At 43.6% G+C, this 27,071-nt stretch overlaps 1 protein-coding gene across 3 annotated transcripts; it reads left to right on the top strand.

Annotated features, from left to right (window-relative positions):
• The first annotated feature begins 677 nt into the window (after positions 1 to 677).
• On the top strand, positions 678 to 23,193 carry LOC121705293 (aldo-keto reductase family 1 member B10-like). 3 transcript variants are annotated; one of them, XM_042086199.1, is made up of 10 exons: positions 680 to 995; positions 3,800 to 3,967; positions 6,816 to 6,932; positions 7,157 to 7,234; positions 11,779 to 11,901; positions 14,808 to 14,914; positions 15,130 to 15,211; positions 15,756 to 15,839; positions 16,687 to 16,769; positions 22,804 to 23,193. In XM_042086199.1, the coding sequence occupies exons 1-10, from the start codon at positions 930 to 932 to the stop codon at positions 22,844 to 22,846; spliced, it is 951 nt and encodes a 316-aa protein (XP_041942133.1). In that variant the 5' UTR covers positions 680 to 929; the 3' UTR covers positions 22,847 to 23,193. The 3 variants fall into 3 exon arrangements, with proteins under 3 accessions (XP_041942140.1, XP_041942133.1, XP_041942147.1); XM_042086206.1 differs by lacking the exon at positions 7,157 to 7,234 and having other exon boundaries at positions 678 to 995; XM_042086213.1 differs by lacking the exons at positions 6,816 to 6,932; positions 7,157 to 7,234 and having other exon boundaries at positions 696 to 995.
• Positions 23,194 to 27,071: the final 3,878 nt, after the last annotated feature.

A 27,071-nucleotide genomic window follows, 5' to 3' on the forward strand; every position in this document is an offset into this window, starting at 1 on the left:
GGGTCAGCATATTTAATCTGTTGACTGTTTATGGAAGGAGTCTCTTGCTTTTAGATGTTTTTCCAGGTAGTATACAAGTGAAGGGATAGACGAAAAAGGCTTTTAGAAAGAAGTATTTCGTAGTATTTTGAAAATACAAAAATAGCCTACAGTATTTGATTTTGATACATTTTTTGGCTGCTGTATTTTGTATCTTATTTTGATACATTTTTAAGATGGGTATTTGGTATTTTATTTGGAAATACATTTTGATGTATTTGTGCCCATCCCTGGCCTACCACAACCTGAGGGAATTTAGGAATTACTCTTTCTGCTGTTAAAGAAAGAATGTGTTTGTGTTGTATGTATGCTGCTGCTGAGACCTTGAATTTCCCCTGGGGATCAATAAAGTATCTATCTATCTATCTATCTATCTATCTATCTATCTAGCTCTTTGGTGCTGCTATCAATTAAGTATATTGAATAATTTGAAAATGATACTTTGAACTCTTTCTGAATCGCTTAGGCCTATTAACTTGAATATGGAGATCATGTGCTTCATGGCTATCTCAGATCACCAGTGAGTCACGTGAGGCCTGCATGTGTCCACTTTAGTGCTCCACGACACGTAGTTCAACAGATACGCATATTTAGGCGTAATGCAAGGATTTTGTATTTAATTAGGTGTGTCGGGCCGATTTGAGGGCCGCTTCGGACACATTTTCTGTCCAAGTCCGTCCCTGGGTACGATGAATTATAAACAAGCTCTATCCCTCGCCGATAGAGAGGCAGGGTTCGTCCGGGGCGGCGCATGTGTGTAGCCAATACCGACACAGCGAGCCGCTTCGCTACCCCACAGTTATAGGCGACCTCACACACGTCCAGTCTGAGTAGCCTTTGGACCACAGCGGCACTTTCTCTCCGACAAAATATCAGATCTCCGCGTAGTGATGACGACCTCCGTGAGCCTCGGCACCGGTGCATCTATGCCCATAGTGGGTCTGGGCACGTGGAGGGTAGGTTAAACTGCGCCATCCTGCGTCTCTATGCTTGTTCTGTCCTCTGCTATGTGCGTTCTTGGCGTTTTATGAAAGATGATGAGTCATTGCGAAATGACTTCTGCAGTGATAGCCTATGGGTGATGGGCTACGGGTGATCTCTGATATGGGACAATAAACCTTAAACTAGAGAGCTTATACATGTATAAAGTATAGCCTACTAGATCAGTATATGTCAAGGCTCAAGGTGTTTTTGTGGTGGCCTATTTAGGTAGACAGATATAAAATACGATAAGAAAAACTTTTAAAAATATAAACACTTTTGCCATTAATTACAATCAAGTCCAGCTTAGGGTTTGAGAGACCTGCAAACATTTTAAACGAAAAACTTAAACACAAATTAAATTTACAGTTTTTTACAAAGTAACTTTGTTACTATTTTCAGAACCGTTCATTCAACAAAAATCACCTGTTCAATATGACACAACTTAACATCAAAGTACTACTATTTCAAAAGGCAATTCACACGTTACATTTTAAATGCGTGTCTATTCATTTCCTTACAATGATCTAACTAAGATAGACAAGTAACTGTTGCATTACTCTTAATCAATAATATAAAAACAATGACAAGACTACATTAAGGAGAATATCAATAATAAACAATAATAATAAAGAATGATAAGCAACTGTTGCATTACTCTTAATGCATAGTTGTATGGAAACAGACAAACAATCTTCCGTGTTTACTGCAAATCATGAAAGTTTCAAGATACTGTAACGAGATTCATTGTCATCAATTAGTTTTACAGTACTTTATTTTATTTTTATTTTCTAATTCATAGCTAATTATTTTTGCTTTGATTCAAATAAAATGTTGTGATTATGTTTTGCATCAATATATTACAAACTTTGTTTAATGATTCCACTCTGTCTGTAGTATTCTCTCTACTACTGCAGTACCTTTACAGGTATTGTATTTACTGTACATGTTGTACCACAATGAAACCTGTATCACCTATTTTGTTCTACAATATTTAATGATTGTACGAACAATGACACAGTAAAACTATCGGTTGCTTGTGTGCACAATCTATAGTTATGTTTCAATGGTATTTCACAGTAAATTTGTTTTTTGAACCAATGATTGTGCAGGTGCAAGATTTCTTTAAAGATGTGAATGCACAATGCAATATTTTGCACATTAGACAGCCTGTGTTACAAGTGATAACCGTTTTGAGTTTTGAAAAGACATGAAGGTTCTGAAAATAGTAGCAAAGTGATTGTAAAACGACATGAAGGTTCTGAAAATAGTAGCAAAGTGATTGAAAAAAGACATGAAGGTTCTGAAAATAGTAGCAAAGTGATTGTAAAAAGACATGAAGGTTCTGAAAATAGTAGCAAAGTGATTGAAAAAAGACATGAAGGTTCTGAAAATAGTAGCAAAGTGATTGTAAAAAGACATGGAGGTTCTGAAAATAGTAGCAAAGTGATTGAAAAAAGCTGTAAATTGAAAAGAGCAATTGGAGCTACAGCTATGGCTACAGCATTTATGGAGGACAAGGCAGCTCAATGAACATTCAGATCAACATTAGAGCTACAGCATTTATGGAGGACAAGGCAGCTCAATGAACATTCAGATCAACATTAGAGCTACAGCTATGGAGGACAAGGCAGCTCAATGAACATTCAGATCAACATTAGAGCTACAGCTATGGAGGACAAGGCAGCTCAATGAACATTCAGATCAACATTAGAGCTGCAGCTATGGAGGACAAGGCAGCTCAATGAACATTCATATCAACATTAGAGCTGCAGCTGGGCTACAGCATGCATTTATGGAGGACAAGGCAGCTCAATGAACATTCATATCAACATTCGCATGCTGGCAAAGATTAGATTACTGGCTGCTATTGACTCGAAACACCAGCGTATGTAGAACGATGAGAGTGTGTGTGTGTGTGTGTGGTGCGGTGTGTGTGTGTGTGTGTATGTGTGGTGCTGTGTCTGTGTGTATGTGTGGTGCTGTGTGTGTGTGTGGTGCTGTGTGTGTGTGTGTGTGGTGCTGTGTGTATGTGTGGTGCTGTGTGTATGTGTGTGTGTGTGTGTGGTGCTGTGTGTATGTGTGGTGCTGTGTGTGTGTGTGTGTGTGTGTGGTGCTGTGTGTGTGTGTTGCTGTGTGTGTGTGTTAGAGGTCTGCACTCCCGCGGTAGACCCGCAGGTCCCGACGCAAAAGAGTGCGGCGTGGGACAACTTTTGAAAGCTCTTTGCGGGAGCGGGCGGGATGAGAGAGGTGCGTTCACGGGTGCGGGACAAACCGATGATTCACTGCACTCCAGCAAATTAAATATGTGTGTAAAATTAAATATGGAAATATAGTGTTCATAACTATAGTTCAGTTGGATGTTCTGTTAGGCAGCATTAAAAAATGGGGTTTAAGCATAACTGACGGATAGCAGGCCTACAGTATAGCCTATTGTCGTTTACGTGGGTTCAATTTGTTCCTGCTGCTCATTATCAAAACTCGAAATTGAAAGCATGAGGAAGAGGGCACGAGACTAGGCCTACTTCAGTTGTTAGCCTACATTCAGAACCAAGAAACTGCCATCTGGAGTCTTTCTCAGGTGTGTGTGCTCCTTTCGTGAGACAGAAAGAAAAGCTGAATAGGCTGTCCCTCCTGCACGCCGGCTTTAGCGGGCGGGAGCGGGACAGAATATTGCGGAAGCAAGTGTGTAGTGTGTGTATGTGTGGTGCTGTGTGTGTTTGTGTGTTTGTGTGGTGCTGTGTGTGTGTGACCTTTGCTCTCTGCTCTGTGACCCAAGGCATCTGAGGGCCAGGTGGGGCAGGCAGTGCGGGCGGCCATCTTGTCGGGCTACCGGCACATTGACGGGGCGTTCGTCTACCAGAACGAGGCGGAGGTGGGGGCGGGGCTAAAGGCCATGATGCAGCAGGGCGTGGTCAAGAGGGAGGAGCTTTTCATCGTCAGCAAGGTAACTATAGCAACATAGAGTCTAAGGAAACTGTCTGTGTGTGCATCACTTTGTCTGTTTGTGTGTGTGTGTGTGTGTGTGTGTGTGTGTGTGTGACAGGGCTGGACTGGGACTAAAAAATGGCCCGGGCATTTTTGGCCATGGCGGCCCACCATGATTATTTATACGATATGCTGAGGCACACGACATACCAGAGGATATATGCGCACATTTATCATCCATTTCGGGAAAGCAATGTTTCACTAATATTACATGATAATAATAACTGTAAGCTGTAACACCTGCAAACTATAACTTTATGGCAAGCTAAAATAACACTGTAAGTTGGACACCGAGTCTACTCATAGCATTATTTGAAAACAAAGGCTATCAAAACACACACACACACACACACACACACACACCCCCACTGGTGACCACCTCCAAACCAGCAAGGACGAGGTTGTGCACAAAACTCTATAGGCTACTATTATTATGCATGTTTTAAGTCTGACTGAATAAAATGAGTCCTGCAATTATTTCCTATGTTGAGCATTTACACGCTTTTAGCCTACAATCTCCCCAGATACTATTAAGTGAAGATACACACATACCAAAACATTTTCATTGTTACGGGCGATCATAATTTATGTGTCATTCTGTCTTTCTGAGTGCGTGCGTGTGTAGCCTACGTGTGTGTACCTGCCTGTATGTGCACAGAAATGTGATAGGTTTGCTTGTTGTACTGCGTCAAGATTGACAACAATTTCGACCAATCATGACTGACTTCAGATCTCAAAAAGTTAAGTGCGTTCTGAGGTCGACCACTCGTTGATTTGTTGTGGATAACTGATTTTATTTTTGCTCGTCTCCGCGTCGACGACAATCGAATAGCGCAATGTAAAATGCAGATGGCTTCTTTGCTACTGATGCATGTTGCAGAGACACGCTCAAATGCATGTCAATCGACAGCGGAGGAGCAGGTGGTCACCCAGCCTTCCACACACACACACACACACACACACACACACACACACACACACACACACAACAGCCCTCCCTGCATGAAACGTTTATAAAACGACTATTAAAAGCAAATATATATCGGCGCAATGTAGGATTCGTATTTGAACCTGAAGCATAGACGGTGACGCAGTAATATCAATGTGCAATGAGTCTTCCAACAGAAATCAATGGGATTTTACAAAATGCCAAATAAAAGACGACAGAAACTGTATTTCGCTACGCTACTTGTTTTGGAACATCAACGAACACCACTAACCACTTGGTGAGTTGCACAGTTTTGAAAACGAACGTTAAGGGTAGTTTTAGGACATGTTTGAGTAGCCTACTACAGTATGCCCATTGCCAGCCACCCTGAGAAGTCAAAGGCAATTCAAAACTAGTCAAAAAAGTCGAGACAGGACCAATCGTCAAAATTTCGGTGTCCACCACTCTAGTTCATCCAAAACAAACCAGAAAAGGGCCTTAAAGTGCTAAAAAACTGAATTTTCCTTTAAGGATGGTTGATGAACCCAGTGTGTGTGTGTGTGTGTGTAGGATGGTTGATGAACCCCATGTGTGAGTGTGTGTGTGTGTTAAGGATGGTTGATGCTCCGAAGGTCGTGGAGTTTGCAAAGCACCTGTTTGTTCTGTCTGATCACAATAACTCTGACTGGTCACATGACTAGCTGTGTCCAATCATCATTTGAACTGGTCACATGACTAGCTGTGTCCAGTCACAATTGCTGATCACAATCACTCTTAGCTCACATGGTCAGCTGTGTCCGATCAGAATAATCGTTTTCTACCAGAGTTAGTGTGAGTGTGTTTCTACCATTGAGTTACTGTGAGTGTATGTGTGTATGTGTGTTTCTACCATAGAGTTAGTGTGTGTGTTTCTACCATAGAGTTAGTGTGTGTGTGTGTGTTTTTACCATAGAGTTAGTGTGTGTGTGTGTGTTTCTACCATAGAGTTAGTGTGTGTGTGTTTCTACCATAGAGTTAGTGTGTGTGTGTGTGTGTTTCTACCATAGAGTTAGTGTGTGTGTGTGTGTGTTTGTGTTTCGACCAGGGTCATTCCACGTCAATTCAACCAGGGTCCACACACTTAGGTCTCAAAAAATTCTGAAAAAATTACCAAGTGTACCTATGTTACCCAGGAGACACACTGTAAAATGACTTTTATGTAAGATCAATACTTTCCAAGATACAGCCAGTTTTACAGGGGGAGGGGGGGGTGTCAATTTTGTTCGGCCTCTTTTTTGTCAAAGTTCACAAGCCCAAAGCACAAGAACTAAACCATGTAGGAGGCTCAAATTGTGCATGCTGGTACACCAATAGGAATAGTATGTAGCAAATACATAATGTCACATTTGGTCTGGATGATCCTGCATGGTCATAGCTGTCCCTCAAAGTTGATCAAAATGTTATTGGAGTTTTTGGCTGGGTTCTGTTTAGGCCTTCAGAAGACATATTTGTACTCAACATAGGCTCTTGATTTATTTCCCTTACTGAGATAAGTAAAAAACTCTCTCAAAAAGCAATGAACAGAAAAGAAATCCCTTCAGGGTCTGAACAGCAGACCTCACAAGTCTGAAAAATCATTTTGGAACAAAATTGACACCCCCTCCCCCTGTAAAACTGGCTGTATCTTGGAAAGTATTGATCTTACATAAAAGTAATTTAACAGTGTGTCACCTGGATGACATTATAGGTATACAAATTATATATACAAATTTTTTCAGATTTTTTTTGAGACCTATGCATGTGTGTGTGTGTGTATGTGTGCGTGCGTGTGTGTGTGCGTGCGTATGTGTGCGTGTGTGTGTGTATGTGTGCGTGTGTGCGTGTGTGTGTGTGTGTGTAGTTGTGGTGTACTTTCCACCAGCGGACTCTTGTGAGGGGCGCGTGTGAGAAGACTCTGCAGGACCTTCAGCTGGACTCCCTGGACCTTTACCTCATGCACTTCCCCATCGGATTCCAGGTGTGTGTGTGTGTGTGTGTGTGGTGTGTGTGTATGTGGTGTGAGTGTGTGGTGTGTGTGTGTGTATGTGGTGTGAGTGTGTGGTGTGAGTGTTTGTGGTGTGTGTGTGTGTTTGTGGTGTGTGTGTGTGTAGTGACTAGATGTTTGCTGTTGCAGCCTGGTGTGTGTGTGTAGTGACAAGATGTTTGCTGTTGTGTGTGTGTGTGTGTGTGTGTGTGTTGCAGCCTGGAGACAATCTCTTTCCTCTGGGGACTGACGGCCAAGTCATCGGAGACGACAGCAACTTCCTGGACACATGGGAGGTGTGTGTGTGTGTGTGTGTGCGTGTGTAGTGTGTGTGCGTGCGTGTGTGTGTGTGCGTGCGTGTGTGTGCGCGTGCGTGTGTGCGTGAGAGAGTGTGTGTGCGTGCGTGTGTGCGAGAGAGAGAGAGAGTGTGTGTGTGTGTGTGTGTGTGAGAGAGTGCGTGCGTGTGTGTGTGTGTGTGTGAGCGCGTGTGCGTGCGTGCGTGCGTGTGTGTGTGTGAGTAGTGTGTGTGTGTGTGTGTGAGTAGTGTGTGTGTGTGTGTGTGAGTAGTGTGTGCGTGAGTAGTGTGTGTGTGTGTGTGTGAGTAGTGTGTGTGTGTGTGTGTGAGTAGTGTGTGTGTGTGTGTGTGCGTGCGTGCGTGCGTGTGAGAGAGTGTGTGTGTGTGTGTGTGAGTGAGTAGTGTTAGTGTGTGTGTGTGTGTGTGTGTGTGTGTGTGTGTGTGTGTGTGTATGTGTGTGTGTGTGTATGTGTGTGAGAGAGTGTGTGTGTGTGTGTGTGTGTGCGTGTGTGTGAGAGAGTGTGTGTGTGTGTGTGTGCGTGTGTGTGTGTGTGTGTGAGTGTGTGCGTGTGTGTGAGAGAGTGTGTGCGTGTGTGTGTGTGTGTGTGAGTGTGTGCGTGTGTGTGAGAGAGTGTGTGCGTGTGTGTGAGAGAGTGTGTGCGTGTGAGAGAGTGTGTGTGAGTAGTGTGTGTGTGTGTGTGTGTATGTGTGCGTGCGTGTGTGAGGGAGTGTGTGTGTGTGTGTGTGAGTGAGTAGTGTTAGTGTGTGTGTATGTGTATGTGTGTGTGTGTGAGTGTGTGCGTGTGTGTCAGAGAGTGTGAGGGAGTGTGTGTGTGTGTGCGTGTGCGTGCGTGCGTGCGTGCGTGCGAGAGAGTGTGTGTGAGTAGTGTGTGTGTGTGTGTGTGTATGTGTGCGTGCGTGTGTGAGAGAGTGTGTGTGTGTGTGTGTGAGTGAGTAGTGTTAGTGTGTGTGTGTGTGTGTTTGTGCGTGTGTGTGTGAGAGTGTGTGTGTGTGTGTGCGTGTGTGTGAGAGAGTGTGTGTGTGTGTGCGTGTGTGTGAGAGAGAGTGTGTGTGAGAGTGTGTGTGTGTGTGTGTGTATGTGTGTGCGGTGTGTGTGTGCGTGTGCGTGTGTGCGTGCGAGAGTGTGTGTGTGTGAGTGAGAGTGTGAGAGTGTGTGTGTGTGTGTATGTGTGTGCGGTGTGTGTGTGCGCGTGTGCGTGCGTGCGTGCGGTGTGTAAGTGTGTGTGTGCGCGTGTGTGTGCGTGTAAGTGTGCGGTGTGTAAGTGTGTGTGTGCGCGTGTGTGTGTGTGTGTGTGTGTGTGTGTGTGTGGTTGGTTGGGAGGAGTGTATGGTGTTAGCTATGATAGCCAAATGGCACTATCCAATCCTGTAGAATGAAACCAGTAGTAAAATGTGTGTGTGTGTGCGTCGTGCGTGTGTTGTTTGTGTGTGTGGTACCAGGTTGGGTTTTGTCCCGCTTCATAAACACGAATGCTTTGCAAAGCTGTTTTCAACTTTATCTTCAGAAAAATATAGTTGACAGCGCGAGTTGATTTAAGACTCAAATCTTTATTTTAATGAATTTAAGACTCATATCTTTATTTTAATGCATTTAAGACTCAAATCTTTATTTTAATGCATTTAAGACTCATACCTTTATTTTAATGCATTTTTGATGAATGTACAGAATGGACAGTCAAAGTGCATGTACGTATTATAATGCTGTATACATGTCTAGTACGATTTGATACATGTGTTGTAACACTTTATGGGCTCTATTTTAACGGTCTGAAACGGAAGTGTCTTTGCACAAAACGCAAGTCACTTTGTGGGCGGATCTTGGGCGCTGATGCTATTTTACGGGATATTTGACTGTTGCGCCTGACTCAAATCTAAAATGGGGTGGTCTGAAGTAGCTACATTAATCACGGGTGTGGTTTGGGCGTAACGTGCAATAAACCAATCAGGGCGTCATCTCACATTCCCTTTAACAACAGGCACGCTTGTTCCATAGCTGATTGCTATTATGGTGGCGTATTTGCCAGGCGCAGCCAGGAGCGTTCACAGCGCTATAATTTTACTGTTTAGTTAGGAACGGTCAGGTATTGATTTTTCCTCTTGACAAAATGTAAGACATACTTTCCGATGTTTTGGGATCACTCACTGAATCACGAGATTATGAATGCAAGGTGATATTTTTGCTATGTACAATGTAATCTAACATTACCTCTCTATAGACAATGCATATCTTCTGTCAGTTAATCTCTTCTCTCCCGTGCTGCTGGGGCATTTGAGTTAAATGGCATCGGCATGCAATTCAACATCACGTCTCCTTAAGTCATCTAATATTTCCTAATTTATGTCATCAACACATCCGTGATTCGTGAAAATGTGTACGCTAGATTTATATACCTATTTTTTCACATCTTAATGGACACCACACTGATTTCCCTCGAGTGGTAATATTTTTCTTTGAAATTATGTATGGTTTATCGAAATGGGAACTACGTTGTAGATGAGTGGAGCGAAGTGTGCGTTGCGCAGCACAGGCGGCCTGTGAGAAACAGTTTCCAAGTTGACCTAACTTTCGACTCTGCACAGTATCCCATTAACTGCATGACAGTAGGCTATTTACAATATTTTATGTTAAGTAGAGTTTGTAAACACGTTATCATCAATTTAATGCACGCACAACTTTTGTTTGAGCAGGAGAGAGAATAACAATGAATGGATGCAGCAACTACAGAAATTGTAGCCAGGACTACTTGCTGGTTAACAGCACATACAAGCTGATTTAAGCTAATTCACTCAAGACTTTAAAGGAGAATTCCGGTGTGATATTGACCTAAAGTGTATCGAAACATGATACCGAGTGTGAACGTATGTCTCATAGCCCATCTCGGCTTGTCCCCTGCACTCCAAAATCTGGCGCTAGTTAGCCGATGCTACCAACATCTTTTTCAATAGTGGTGCTTCGGCATCGGGCTAGCCATGCAAATAAATCACTGTTTTACACCCATTTACGAGGCTCAATGTATCTCCACACTTCATTGGTAGACTTCCGAGGGCCCTGACATTTAAAACGAGACATTGAGAACTTTGAAAAAGCACTGGTAGTTTACTTACAAGACGATTTATACAGACAGTATCTTCACGAAGTTTAGCGTTTGCAGCCATCTTGAATTTAGTCACGATAAGTCGAGCAACGAGTAAGAATGAACAGCTATGATAAGGGATCAGATTCCAAAAATAATTCAGTGGAAATGCATGGATTCCAGTTGCTGCTACTGGAAGAAACTGGAATCCATGCATTTCCACTGAATTATGGTAGTGGAAAAAGGCCATCATGGATATAAAACGTTTTTTGAAAATAACGAAAGGATGGAGGGAACATAACAAAGCTTGGAATTATTTCAGATGGGCTACAACAAGGTAGGCAAAATTGTGGTGCTTAAAACCTTAGCGCCTAACCTAACCTGTTGTGCGGCCTGCCGGCCAATTTTCAAAACCCAGTGTGGCCCTTGAGCCAAAAAGTTTGCCCACCCCTGGCTTAGGCTGATGTTAAAGCGCACGCGATGTTTAAAGCCATACACAATGGTCAATTGGAACAAAACTAAAAGGTAACTTTAGCCTTTATAGGGCTGTATAAAGTTGTCCAAATTAATAGGTCATAATTAGGCGTTGTTGTTGTAAAGATATTGCATGTAGATGTTCTATGTACTATATAGGCTACTAAATTTTTAGGTCACCAATGCACGAACAAAACCGGGAAATGGACAAATATTATCAAGGCTTTGAATGTTTCCGTCTGTGCACGGGGGTGTCTGTAGATTGGTGTGCAACGCATTCATTCATGCAGGCCTGTGGTCATGCATGCGCCCTTAAAATAGCATCTGTATTTGCGCCACAGACTTTAGACCAGGGAGTTCCTGGTCTGTGGCGGAATTGTTTTCTGAAACTGCAAAATATCAACAGTGAACGTTTGCGCCGGAACACGCCCCGTCTTTTCGCTGAACCGCAATCGAATTCCCTAATTTACAGGCACGTACCTGTGGAGGGAAAATTCCAATATGCGCTGACTGCAAAATAGGAAAGACAAAAGTGCGAGTATACAAAGTCAATTGCGCTGGTGTGCAAGATAGAGCCCATATATACTAGTGCTTCCACTAACAACTCATTTTCTATCGACTAATCTAAACGACTACATTTTTTAAAAATCAAGTGTTTGTTATTTTGTTGTGTCCATTTCATTTTGAACTCAACTGAAGAGCCAAAACATAAAATATTTATCACCCTACTTTTGTTAGAAGCTCATTAAGTAAACTGTTCAAAAATATTATGTATTAAAAAAAAAACCTCAGATCTAATGTCAAACCTTTACTTTATTTGTATGCCAGTCATTGCCATGGACATAGACAATGTTCAATGTTTGTGATGCTTTGGTTAAAGCCATCAAATACCACACGCACACACACACACACACACACACACACACACACACACACACTTTGATGTAAATCTGGTGTTGTTTATGTGTGTGTGTAGGCTATGGAGGAGCTAGTGGACTGTGGACTGGTCAAAGCCATTGGCGTCTCCAACTTCAACCAGCAGCAGATTGAGGCCATCTTGAACAAGCCCGGACTCAAGTACAAGCCTGCCAACAACCAGGTAGCCCCCCCCCCCGTACACACACACACACACACACACACACACTTACTCACTCAAATACACACACACTTTTAACAAGTTCCAACCAGGTAAGCAAACACACACACACGTACAAACCAACCAACCCGCACACACACACACACACACACACACACGTACAAACCAACCACCCACCCACCCACACACACGTACAAACCAACCACCCACACACACACACACACACGCACACACGCACACACCAACCACCCACCCACCCACACACACGTACAAACCAACCACCCACACACACACACACGTACAAACCAACCATCCACCCACACACACACACACACACACACACACACACACACACGCACACACGCACACACGTACAAACCAACCACCCGCCCACACACACACACGCACGTACGAACCAACCAGGGCCGTGGGAAGTGAGTTTTGGTTGGGGGTGCTGTAGTGGGGGGGGTAAAAAAAGTTATTGTATTTTATTTGAACGCCTTTCTCTGTTAATGGACAACAGCATGACACACAGCACAGGCATACATTACTGTCAAGAACATTATGGCTACACTACAGAAAAAATGCGACAAAATGTCGCAAACCACAGATTGATACTAACGCAAGCAAAGTAACCGTCTGCTATCTGACACTACACTAGTAAGGTAACAAAGTTGCTGTAGCCTTGCACCGAAATTGACGGTGAACACGTGAAATATAAAACTGTTGAACACCAACATTAATAAAACTTAATAATTATTGACGCTTCTGACATGGGTGTCAAAACAGGCTAAAGACCCTATCGCACAGCATATTAGACAGAACACATTGACTCAAAACATATGCATAACATAGGCCTACACAACGCAATATTCATAGGCTAGCCTACATTAAATTGATCCACATATCACAAATATAGCCTACAGAAATGCTGACATTATAAACGGACAGTGTAGCCTTTAACCTACACTTTCAAAAAGAAGAGAAAGAACGCTCTGAGGAGGCCACTGAAACAGGCACGCAAAGACACAGATGAATAAGTTCATCTACCTCGCTGAAGAGCACTCTTGTTTGTGGATGGAGCTTACTCAATATCCATGCCACCTTTCACCGTGGTGCACCGAGACTCCCCGATAACACTATGCATCATTTTAAGCTGAAGATCGAGGTGGCCCGTGTTCAGCTCCTTGGGAAACTCACGGTAATATTCAGCTACTTAATATGGCATATTGTCGTACCATAAAGCTAGCGCCATAGGATATCTCCCTCAGCTTTGTTTTGTTAATTTGTTTAGTTTTTGTTTAGATCTCCAGGTATAATGGAACATTTTAGTGCATAATAGAATAATAGGGGGATGGAGGGCTGATCGTGAGTGGCAGCCTATGACATATAAATACGCGTGCTTTCCTGCTACCGCACCCCCAGCACCCCCACTTCCCACGGCTATGGAACCAACCACCCACACACACACACACACACACACGTACAAACCAACCACCCACACACACACACACACGTATGAACCAACTACCCACACAAACACACACGTATGAACCAACCACCCACACAAACACACACACACGCACACACGTACGAACCAACCACCCACACACACACAGAGACACACACACGTACGAACCAACCACCCACACACACACACACACACACGTACAAACCAACCACCCACACACACACACACACGTATGAACCAACCACCCACACAAACACACACGTATGAACCAACCACCCACACAAACACACACACGTACGAACCAACCACCCACACACACACACACACACACACACACTAGGGGTGGGCGATATATATTGTCTGCGATAATATCGTGATTGTTGTTTTAACGATGTGCAAATTTACATTATCGAGTATTTAAATTACTTATGGGGAAATAACACTCAATCACGCATTGAAACCTCATACGTTCACTAAATCCAGGAGGTGTATGCGGGAGAAGCCCCTGGCTGCTGCAGAGCAAGTGTCACATGATCGCTATAGTGGTTCCACGTTGACACACGCACGCCTAATGTTTATTTTGTGCAGCTAGACTAGGCTACTTGGGATTTTATGCGGCTACTTTTGTCAAGTATCTGTTCAAGTAGCATTGATGAGACAGTCACGTTTTTTCCTACATGGTATTATATGGAGAGAAAACATTAGCCTTTGAGTATTTTAATAGTCAGTTGTAAGCAACAAACTCTTCTCATGTAACCCTTTTGTAAATGGACTGAAGTTCGCTCTAAATATCTACGTTTATCGATTATGCTAACCGTTAGCATCTCTATGGGATTTCTCATATACATTAGCCATAAGCTAACACATTAGTTTCTATTCTGGAATGCTAGCCTACATGATTGCTCTTAAACAAAACATCGAAGGAAATCACTGAGATGCACTCTGTTGGTCGGCTTCATTTTACAGTGAATCCTAAGTAAAGGTTTTTGAAAGGAACTTCAGCTTCAGACTTTCTCATGTCATCGCCACACACTCAAGTGGGGGCAGAATTGGAATGTGTCATAGAGTGACAATGCATTGGTTGAGTTGGTTAAAAAGTCACAGGTTAGGTTATTGGTTATTATTGTACTGATGCTATTCATAAATAATGAGCTGTAAAGTAACTCAGACTTTTACAAAAAATGTTTTAAAGGATATCGACTAATTATCGTTATCGTCAAAATCACAAAAAATATTGAAATATTATATTTTGTCCATATCGCCCAACCCTAACACACACGTATGAACCAACCACCCACACACACACACACACGTACGTACGAACCAACCACCCACACCCACAAACCTACATGCACACACACACCCACACACACACACCTACATGCACACACACACACACCCACACACACACGACTGTCTTCCTCTGTCCACTCCCCAGATTGAGTGCCATCCGTACCTGACCCAGGAGAAGCTGATCAGCTACTGCCACTCAAAAGGCATCAGTGTGACGGCCTACAGTCCTCTGGGCTCACCAGACAGACCATGGTGAGACACACACACACACACACACACACACACACACACACACACCAGACAGACCATGGTGAGACACACACACACACACACACACACACACACACCAGACAGACCATGGTGAGACACACACACACACACCAGACAGACCATGGTGAGACACACACACACACATTCTCAGCTAGACCCGTATTAATAAATGAGCTAAATCAGGAAATGTGATTCAGGGCAAAACCAGATGAGCCATCACTGCTAGAAGACCCAAAGATTAAAGCCATCGCCAGCAAGCACAGCAAGACTTCAGCTCAGGTTAGTGGTGTGTGTGTGTGTGTGTGTGTGTGTGTGTGTGATTAAAGCCATCGCCAGCAAGCACCGCAAGACTGCAGCTCAGGTTAGTGGTGTGTGTGTGTGTTGGGGGGTGGGGGGCATGTGTGTGTGATTAAAGCCATCGCCAGCAAGCACCGCAAGACTGCAGCTCAGGTCAGTGGTGTGTTTGTGTGTGTGACTAAAACCATCGCCAACAAGACTGAAGCTCAGGTCAGGGGTGTTTGTGTGTGTGTGTGTCTGTGACTAAAACCATCACCAGCAAGACTGCAGCTCAGGTCAGGGGTGTTTGTGTGTTGTGTGTGAGAGAGAGATGTGGTGAATGAACAGTATGTTTGTGTTTCTGTGTGTGTGTGTTTGAGATGTTGGAGCATAGAAAGCATTTCCACGCTGACATCACATGAGGGGTACCATGTGTGTGAGTGTGTGTGTGTGTGTGTGTGTGTGTGTGTGAACTCAACAGAATCCTTCTCTGCAGGTTCTAATCCGGTTCTAATCCGGTTCTAATCTGGGTTTCCCTTCTCTGCAGGTTCTAATCCGGTTCCACGTCCAGAGGAATGTGGCTGTTATTCCAAAGTCCTCCAACCCACAGCGGATCAAAGAGAACTTCCAGGTATTTTTTCTTTTCGCTTATTGATCAGATATCAGCTCAACTGTTATTGATCAGATATCAGCTCCACTGTTATTGATCAGATATCAGCTCCACTGTTATTGATCAGATATCAGCTCAGCTATATCTGACGTTAATCAGATTAATCCGATTTTACATTCAGATTCAAGTTCTTGTTGATGATTTAAATTGTCTCCACATGACATGAGATGGTGCCAGCTTGAGTAATTGGTTGGAATGTATATGAGTAATTGATTGGAATGTATATGAGTAATTGATTGGAATGTATATGAGTAATTGGTTGGAATGTGTATGAGTAATTGATTGGAATGTGTGCGAGTAATTCACATTTGCTAAGCAGTAAGAAGAAGAGTAAAGCAGCACAAACAGGGCAGCAGCGGCAGTCATCTTTATTTTCAAGTCTTAAGCACTCTCTGCCGATCTTGGGGGTCCTCTGGTTTGAATGAGCTTCTCATCAGACGACTTGAAATAGGCTTATCGTGTAATTTTGCGTAACTTCCGGTCTTTCTGACAATTTACTACTTGTAAGACGAGTAGGATGGACAAATGGATCACACCATTAGTCGTTTAGTCTGATTGTGGGTATTGTAGTGGTTCAGGGTGGTTGTGGGTACTGTAGTGGTTCAGGGTGGTTGTGGGTAGTGTAGTGGTTCAGGGTGGTTGTGGGTAGTGTAGTTGCTGATGGTGTGTCTGCAGGGTGGTTGTGGGTAGTGTAGTGGTTCAGGGTGGTTGTGGGTAGTGTAGTTGTTCAGTGGGGTTGTGGGTATTGTAGTGGTTCAGGGTGGTTGTGGGTAGTGTAGTTGCTGATGGTTTGCTGGTGTGTCTGCAGGTGTTTGACTTTGAGCTCAGTGCAGAGGACATGAAAACCATCCTGAGCTTCAACAGGAACTTCAGGGGCTTCAAAATGGAGTGGTGAGTGTGTGTGTGTCTGTGTGTGAGAGAGACTATGTGTGAAAGTGTTTGCATGTATAAGTATAAAAGTATATATACTCCCGTGAGGGAAATTTGGTCTCTGAATTTATCCCAATTTGTGAATTAGTGAAACACACTCAGCACACAGTGAACACACAGTGAGGTGAAGCACACACTAATCCCGACGCAGTGAGCTGCTTGCTACAGCGGCGCTCTGTCTCTGTAATGACGAACACCTTGATTGTTGATATCACGGGCGGCGTCATGCTCGTTTGAACAGTTTTATGTATGAAGGAATAAACGACACACCGTTTCGTTGCCAACGTGAGACACTCTCTATACTTCATTTATCGCAATTTCCACCATACCATATTAGTCAGAGTCTGGGCTAGCGTAACCTACTATGCTTAGCTTAGCTCCCCCGATTAGCTCTGCTAATAATGAATCTGGACTAGCCTACTACACTTAGCTTCCCCGATTAGCTCTGTCTAATAATGAATCTGGACTAGCCTACTACGCTTAGCTCCCCCGATTAGCTCTGCTAATAATGAATCTGGACTAGCCTACTATGCTTAGCTCCCCCGATTAGCTCTGTTATAATGAATCGCTCTGAAAGCAGGCAGGCACGCAGCTGTATGCAGCTCAAGTTTACACTTGCATGCATGGCAGGTTTTAAAACATTACTGCCAAAGTCTAAGTGGCCTGTTTAACATCCAAAGACAGTCATTGTACTTCTCAAGAGTTAACTCATTGAGTGCCATGCGTTGAGTGCCAAAAACGTAATATTACGTTTTTAGCTTTTTTTTTTAAATTACGAAACTAGACACTCTAACACACCTTATATGTGATTTTGGGAACTCTGTGATGAATGGAAATAAAATATATGACGATCGAAAACTCATGAAAACGCACATGGACATTTTATCTGGACATTTTATCATAACTCGGTTGCCGCTTTGGGTCGAATCAGTGACGCATGCACTTCAGCTCAAAACCAGGCCATTTTCGTGGGTCTATCACTAGGTGGCAGTCTCGCCAGGTCACTTCCCGGAAACTTTACAGGCAACACAGGAAAGACGTTATATCTCCATTTCTAAAAAAAAACAGGAATTTTGATGAAAACTAGCCTGCAACTAGCAACTAGCTTGGGATTTCTCAGGAACAGAGGCGTGTAGAAATACACGGTTTGCACCCACTGAGAGCTTAAAGTCTCACCTTTCAAACGAGCCATTGTATGTGTTCATAGCTATTACACAGAATATGCTGTGGCTGTACAAAAATCAACAATGGTCTAGATTGCTGGCACTCTAGGACAAAGCTTCCGAAAACAGCTTGGCATTCAATGAGTTAATAACATTACAGTGAGTCGTTTGAGATGGGAAACAATTAAATAAATTTTAAAAAAATTGCCGTCGACTAATTTTCATGGTCGATTACGTCGACTAAGTCGACTAATCGTGGCAGCACTAGTGTGTGTGTGTTTGTGTGTGAGAGAGGGTGGATACTATCTCTAAACAGGTGTGTGCATGTGTGTGTGTGACAGAGACAGGGATGGGCACAAATACATCAAAATGTTTCCAAATAAAATACCAAATACCCACCTTAAAAAGTATCAAAATAAGCTACAAAATACAGCAGCCAAAAATGTATCAAAATAAAATACTGTATTTTTGTATTTTCAAAATACTACAAAATACTTCTTTCTAAACGCCTTTTTTGTCTATCCCTTCACTTGTACACTACCTGGAAAAACATCTGAAAGCAAGAGACTCCTTCCATAATCAGTCAACAGATTAGATATGCTGACCCCTCATGTTAGACATCCCAATATAAACCTTTGCCCTGAGAAATGTTCTATAACTCAAGGAACCCTTCCTTAAGTATACTTATTTACTCTATTGGTGTAATAAATTGCCCGCTATGAATCAGTGACAATAACTCAAAGACAAACAATCCAAATGGATGATTTATTTAGAAATTTCAAATAGGTAGCATTTTAGCCTTTTAAGTTATTTAACACCATCACTACCACACTTATGGTGAGTTTCATCACAGTTGAATATTTTTGTATAGACCTGAAACTGGTGTGTGCACAACCTCTATCAATGTAAATACAAAAAAAAGTAAAAATAAAAAAATAGAGAGTCAATCCAATCTGCAGCACCGCACGTTTTGTGTTGTGATGACTAGTGCAATGTGCATGCCAATAGCATGTGTGAAACAGCGCCAAAATGGCCAAGAGCGGTATCACAGGGGATTGACCATGCGAGGGTGCCACAGACAGACAGACAGAGATTGGCCCAAGAGCACCCCCTGCTGGCAGGAGAGATTTTTTAAAATTATTATATATATATATATATACCTGTCAATCACTCGCACGCACCGGAACAACACTCACAAAGAGAAGGCCGCCAGTATCTCCATAGATAACAAACACAGCATAAGCACAGCACTAGAAGAGCAACAATCGTGCAATACCAAATTAAATCACTGCAATTCGTGAATATGCATAGGATATATATATATATATATATATATATATATATATATATATATATATATATATATATATATATATATATACACACAGGGATATGACTACGGCAGACAGTCTGGAGCACTCCGATTTAGTGAGACGTAGATCTTAACCTCAGACAAGGGAAGACAGCATAGCCTGACACAGGGCGTCACTCACCAATAAACTGGGAGCAGACGAATCTGGCTCCCAGTCCTGTTGAACAGCGCTCCACAAAACCACAGGCTCAGGACGGACAAGGCAGGCTCAGGACAGCACAGCAGAGGACGGCAGCAATCTTAGCGCAGCAGAGGGGAAGACGAGGACACACAGCCAACGGATTGATAGCGGGACTGGCACATCAGCAATCTTCAGGCTTCGACACAAACAGACAATAATCCATACGATCGTGGCAACCAAATAAGACATTCGCGACTACCCAGCAATAAACGTGGGGAACAGGGCTGCAACAGGCAGAGTTCACAGGCTATCTCCACTGTTCCAGTTCCTTCGCTTTTTTAAACAGTCTGTGATTTGGTGTGGCTATTACCAACAGCTGTTCATATCGTAATCACCTGTGGTCGGGCACTTAAGAGAAAACGGGGGCGTTGCCCCACATTCTAAATCACGGTCAAACAAAAGTAATGCATGCATAGTAAAATAAATCACAAAACAACAACAAATCAAATTAAGAAAAAGGGAAAACAGTGCCAAACACACACATGAAATGAAATAAAATAGACCATAATCTCGCCATATGACATCTAGCTAGTGAAATCATTTCACTATCATAGTCGCTAAGATAGAAATTATTAGGACACATACTTGCTGTGGAGACGACACACTTTAGGCTATTCAGAAATTATTTGCGAGATCATTGCAGCCTGATTATTATCCTATATTTAAAGCCAAACATCTCTGGTGTGGTTTTGACGATTAGAAAAGTAATTTTCCTTAGCTATACTGAAATAGGCTAATGATGTCAAGTGCGCTTCTGTGGGGTTAGGGTGGGCGCAGTGGAGTCGGAGTGCTGTTGCGGAACAGTGGAATTTGTGGCTGCCCAGGACTTTTCTAAAACTTCTAGTGCACACCGCACTAAAATGACGTATTTAGCAGTCAAAATCCGAAACATGTCCAGGGGGGGAGAAATCGTCGGACATCCATTATTTTTGTTATTCAGCACCCCTGGTCAAAAAAAGTTCCCGCGCGCCTGGATTGGCCCAATCCCAAAGTGTACCCTGAGGACTTGACAAGGGAATGACAAGGACCGCCCCCGTGGCTACTTTGTTTTTCCCACAGCAAGTGTTCATGCGCTTTGCCGTCGGAATGTGTGACAAGCACGGATGCCACAACAAAGGTTAAAACATACACTCACTAATCCTAAATAAACAACTGTATTTGCTTAAAATATGGTGTAAGACGCTTGTGAAAGACAGATATGCAGCTTTCAAGTGACAAAAACGGCAAATTCCCAAGTTCACATTAAAACTGTTGGACATGAAAGGCCACATGGACTACAAACTAACTACAACGTGACGACAAAAGTGATGACGAGCCCCTAACTGGGCAACTCTGTTAGCAAAATCTAGCCCCAGTTTCCGACCTCTGACTCACACATGACGTGAATGATGCGGAATGATGACGTTTTCACTGGGAAAAAGGTTTTTCTGATGCCCATGAACGCTAGGTAAGGACTAAAGGACTAAAGGCAGCACTTCATCAGATCACATGTACCTTGGCGATGTTCCATAACAAAGACGTTGTTGATACTTGCCGGTTTGGGAATTTTCATTTTAAGGTTGTTGCTTTTCACATGGCCAAGGCACATGAGACAACTGCCTGATTCCACATTTTTTCAAACTCTTGTTTTACAAGCTGGTTGTGTGTCGTGCTGTTGTTTACCTTTGTAATTTGGTTTTCGGATCGGATTTCCCTATGGTCTCTGCAGTAGACGTCACAGCACTTTGAACTGTGGGTAATTCCCTTTTGGTGAAGTCTGCACTGATGCAGACTAAAGGCCAGGGCTCGGTAAGTGTGTACTCAAACCCTCACACCCTTTGAAATGCAACATTGGGACAAGTCCTTGCGAATTCCACGAGAACGCGCAGCAAAGTCTGTGAGTCCATTTTGTGCTTTATAGATAGTTACATAGAGGTCATCACAGTGTTTCACAGAAAGTATTTTGAAAATACAAAAATACACAACACTGAAGTATTCAAAATACGAAGGCATTTTCATCATCTCAATAAAATATAAATTACAAAATAGTATTTTGTATTTGAAATAGGTATTTTAAATACATGTATTAAAAATACTGCCCATCCCTGGACAGTGTGTGTGAATACTGCTGTGTGTGTGTGTGTGTGTGAAAGAGTGAGAGTGGAAGTGTGTGTGAGAAAGAGGCTACTGGTTTACAGGTGTGTGTGTGTGTGTGAAAGAGTGTTTAGATACTGGTTTACTATGGAGTTACATTTGTTCCACTTGTATGAGCGAGCAATAGCACAATTTGAGCGCAGAAAAATATTTTGAGCGAGCACAAAGGGGCTGATGTTGCACATACATATTGATCACTACTACTACTACATTACATTTAGCAGACACTTCTTGACCAAAGTGACTTACATATGTCAGCTATATTACAAGGGATCACATTGTCCCCGGAGCAACTTGGGGTTAAGTGCCTTGCTCAAGGGCACAGCGGTGGAAGCCGGGAATTGAACCGACACTTTCAGGCTACTGCACGCTAGCCCAGCTCCTTAACCACTACACTACCACTGCACGCTAGCCCAGCTCCTTAACCACTACACTACTGCACGCTAGCCCAGCTCCTTAACCACTACACTACCACCACCCTACAGGCTACTGCACGCTAGCCCAGCTCCTTAACCACTACACTACTGCACGCTAGCCCAGCTCCTTAACCACTACACTACCACCACCCTACAGGCTAATGCACGCTAGCCCAGCTCCTTAACCACTACACTACCACTGCACGCTAGCCCAGCTCCTTAACCACTACACTACCACCGCCCCTTGATTGATATTAGCAATATACATACATACATACATACAGTAGATTCCTGTTTCCTCAACTACAAGTTTTTTTGTGCTCGAGTTTCATTTTTCCTCAAAATATAATTTGTGTGCTCGCTCAAAATATTTTTCTGCGCTCAAATTGTGCTATTGCTCGCTCATAAAAGTGGAACAAATGTAACTCCATAGTTGGTGTAGTACAGGTGTGTGTGTGTGAGAGAGTGTGTGGCTACTGGTTTACAGGTGTGTGTGTGTGAGAGAGTGTGTGGCTACTGGTTTACAGGTGTGTGTGTGTGAGAGAGTGTGTGGCTACTGGTTTACAGGTGTGTGTGTGAGAGAGTGTGTGGCTACTGGTTTACAGGTGTGTGTGTGTGAGAGAGTGTGTGGCTACTGGTTTACAGGTGTGTGTGTGTGAGAGAGTGTGTGTGGCTACTGGTTTACAGGTGTGTGTGTGTAATCAGCTGATCTGATTGGTTTTCCTCACAGGGCTTCACAGCACAAAGACTTTCCTCTGAATGCAGAGTGCTGAGAATCCACTCGGCCTCCCGCTGGACCAGCATGTGTGTGTGTGTGTGTGTGTGTCCACAGGTGGAGGAATGTGTGTGTATACATGTGTGTGTAAGGTATGTGTGTGTGCAAGTGGTTGGATGTGGGTGTCTGTGTGTGTCAGATGAAGGAGCTGAAGTCAGAAGTGTGTGTGTCTCTCACCATTGGAGTCACCCTGTAGAGCTGGGGGTCTCTCCTAATCCTCTAAGTGCACACACACACACACACACACACACACACACACACCACAACACAGAGCACACACACACACACACCACAACACCTCACAGAGCACACACACACACACACACACCCCAAAACACCTCACAGAGCACACACACACACACACCACAACAACACCTCACAGAGCGCACACACACACACACACAACAACACCTCACAGAGCACACACATACACACACACACACACACACACCACAACACAGAGCACACACACAAACCACAACACCTCACAGAGCACACACACCACAACACCTCACAGAGCACACACACACACACACACACACACACACACCACAACACCTCACAGAGCACACACACACACACACACACACACACACACACACCACAACACCTCACAGAGCACACACACACACCTCACAGAGCACACACCACAACACCTCACAGAGCACACACACACACCTCACAGAGCACACACCACAACACCTCACAGAGCACACACACACACCACAACACAGAGCACACACACACACACACACAAACACACACACCACAACACCTCACAGAGCACACACACACACACACCACAACACCTCACAGAGCACACACACACACACACCACAACACCTCACAGAGCACACACACACACACACACAACAACACCTCACAGAGCGCACACACACACAACAACACCTCAGAGCGCACACACACACACACACACACACACAACACCTCACAGAGCACACACACACACCTCACAGAGCACACACACACACAACACCTCACAGAGCACACACACACACACACCTCACAGAGCGCACACACACACAATACCTCACAGAGCACACACACACAACACCTCACAGAACGCACACACACCACAACACCTCACAGAGCACTCACACACACCATACATACAGGCAGATTTCTGTGCCTTAATATACAGCTTGTCTACTAACAACCTTGTAGCAGTTTGTCTTACACACACACACACGTTTTAATGCATCATTACAATATGTATTAGTAATATTTTATTCTTTACTTTGTGCACACACACACACACACACACACACACACCACAACACAGAGCACACACACACACACACCACAACACCTCACAGAGCACACACACACACACACACACCCCAAAACACCTCACAGAGCACACACACACACACACCACAACAACACCTCACAGAGCGCACACACACACACACACAACAACACCTCACAGAGCACACACATACACACACCACAACACAGAGCACACACACAAACCACAACACCTCACAGAGCACACACACCACAACACCTCACAGAGCACACACACACACACACACACACCACAACACCTCACAGAGCACACACACACACACACACACCACAACACCTCACAGAGCACACACACACACCTCACAGAGCACACACCACAACACCTCACAGAGCACACACAAACACACACACCACAACACAGAGCACACACACACACACACACAAACACACACACCACAACACCTCACAGAACACACACACACACACACCACAACACCTCACAGAGCACACACACACACACACCACAACACCTCACAGAGCACACACACACACCTCACAGAGCACACACACACACACACACAACAACACCTCACAGAGCGCACACACACACAACAACACCTCAGAGCGCACACACACACACACCTCACAGAGCACACACACACACACAACACCTCACAGAGCACACACACACACCTCACAGAGCACACACACACACAACACCTCACAGAGCACACACACACACACACCTCACAGAGCGCACACACACACACAATACCTCACAGAGCACACACACACACCACAACACCTCACAGAACGCACACACACCACAACACCTCACAGAGCACTCACACACACCATACATACAGGCAGATTTCTGTGCCTTAATATACAGCTTGTCTACTAACAACCTTGTAGCAGTTTGTCTTACACACACACACACGTTTTAATGCATCATTACAATATGTATTAGTAATATTTTATTCTTTACTTTTAAACTACTATGCTATTATCAGCTATTCCTGTTTGCTTGTGTTTATGTAAAAGCACATTGAATGACCTCTGTGTATGAAATGCGCTATATAAATAAACTTGACACACAAACACACTTCACATGATGTGAAGAGTGTATATGTGTGTGTGTGATCTACAGAGTCTCCTACACACTGAAGAGTGTATATGTGTGTGTGTGTGTGTGTGTAATCTAAGGAGTCTCCTACACACTGAAGAGTGTATATATATATATATGTGTGTGTGTGTGTGAGATCTACGGAGTCTCCTACACACTGAAGAGTTTATGTGTGTGTGTGAGATGTTTTTCTCGAACTCCTCTGAAGACAAGTGTGTTTTTCTCTCTGATGTACAATAAAGCCTTCCAGAAGAATCAGAATCAGCTTTATTGGCCAGGTTTGCGTAAACAAACAAGGAATTTGACTCTGGTTAATCTTTGCTGTCAAAGTACAACATACTTAACATATAACAATCAAAATAAAAAGCATAAAAGAATAAAAATAGAACAGTGAGAACAGAACAGTGAGAATAGAACAGTAGAACAGAATGAAGGGCAGTAGAATTCTAGAAGAATCCTACGTCACTGTGTGGTTTCTGAAAGGGTAACGAGTGCTCTCCTTCATAAAGCTCCGTCATGATGTGTTGCTTAGATTAATCACACACACACACACACACACAGCCAGAGAGAAACAGACTCAGTCATGGCGAAGCAAAGACTAATGTATTAATGTACTAACTTTAATGTAAACTTGGATTTAAACAGTAACTAAGAGCATTAGAAAAGTAACATTTTAAATCCAGCAGTCTGGAGAACACTGCCAACCACATGGAGTGCTTCAGAAATCAGTCAGGCTGAAGACACACACACACACACGTGATCACAAAGACACACACACACACGATCACAAAGAAACACACACACAGACACACACGTGATCACAGACACACAGACACACACACGTGATCACAAAGACACACACACACAGACACACACATGTGATCAGACACACACATGCAGACACTTGTGTCAGAAATAAGGCTACAGACAGGTTACACACAAGCTTAGAGTAAACCAACACACACACACACACACACACATACAGATGGAGTGACAACACATCAATCAGTTTCTGTGGCAACAGCATCACATGCTTTTGAACATGTGATGATCTGAACTCCACATCTTGACCTAAACATGACTCAGCGTTTTAGTTCCCTTAGGAACTAATATCAACATCAATCATGCGCCCCAATCTAAACATGACAATTTCAGTTCCCTATAAACCAAACCTGAAGTGCTTGAGACTAAACGCGACTGAGTTCGTGTGTGTGTGTGTGTGTGGTTAGGCTACGGTGTGAGTTCATGTGTGTGTGTGTGGTTAGGATACGGTGTGAGTTCATGTGTGTGTGTGTGTGTGTGTGGTTAGGATACGGTGTGAGTTCGTGTGTGTGTGTGTGTGTGTGTGTGGTTAGGATACGGTGTGAGTTTGTGTGTGTGTGTGTGTGTGTGTGTGTGTGGTTAGGATACGGTGTGAGTTCATGTGTGTGTGTGTGTGTGTGTGTGTGTGTGGTTAGGATACGGTGTGAGTTTGTGTGTGTGTGGTTAGGATACGGTGTGAGTTCATGTGTGTGTGTGAGTGTGTGATTGTGTGTGTGTGGTTAGGATACGGTGTGAGTTCGTGTGTGTGTGGTTAGGATACGGTGTGAGTGTGTGTGTGTGTGTGAGTGTGTGATTGTGTGTGTGTGCGCATCCATCATGGCGTCCATGCTGAGGTGGGAGTAGTGAGAGTTCCTCTAAACTACCCTAAATCCAGCCCGCACACCCACAGTGTGTGTATGTGATGTGTGTGTGCGTGCGTGCGTATGTATGTGTGGGTGTGTGCGTGTGTATGTGTGTGTGTGTAGGATTCTGAGGCACAAGGCGGAGATAGAGCACACACACTAAA

This window comes from Alosa sapidissima, chromosome 1 (genome assembly GCF_018492685.1).
Source record: "Alosa sapidissima isolate fAloSap1 chromosome 1, fAloSap1.pri, whole genome shotgun sequence".
Classification (NCBI taxonomy): Eukaryota; Metazoa; Chordata; class Actinopteri; order Clupeiformes; family Clupeidae; genus Alosa; species Alosa sapidissima.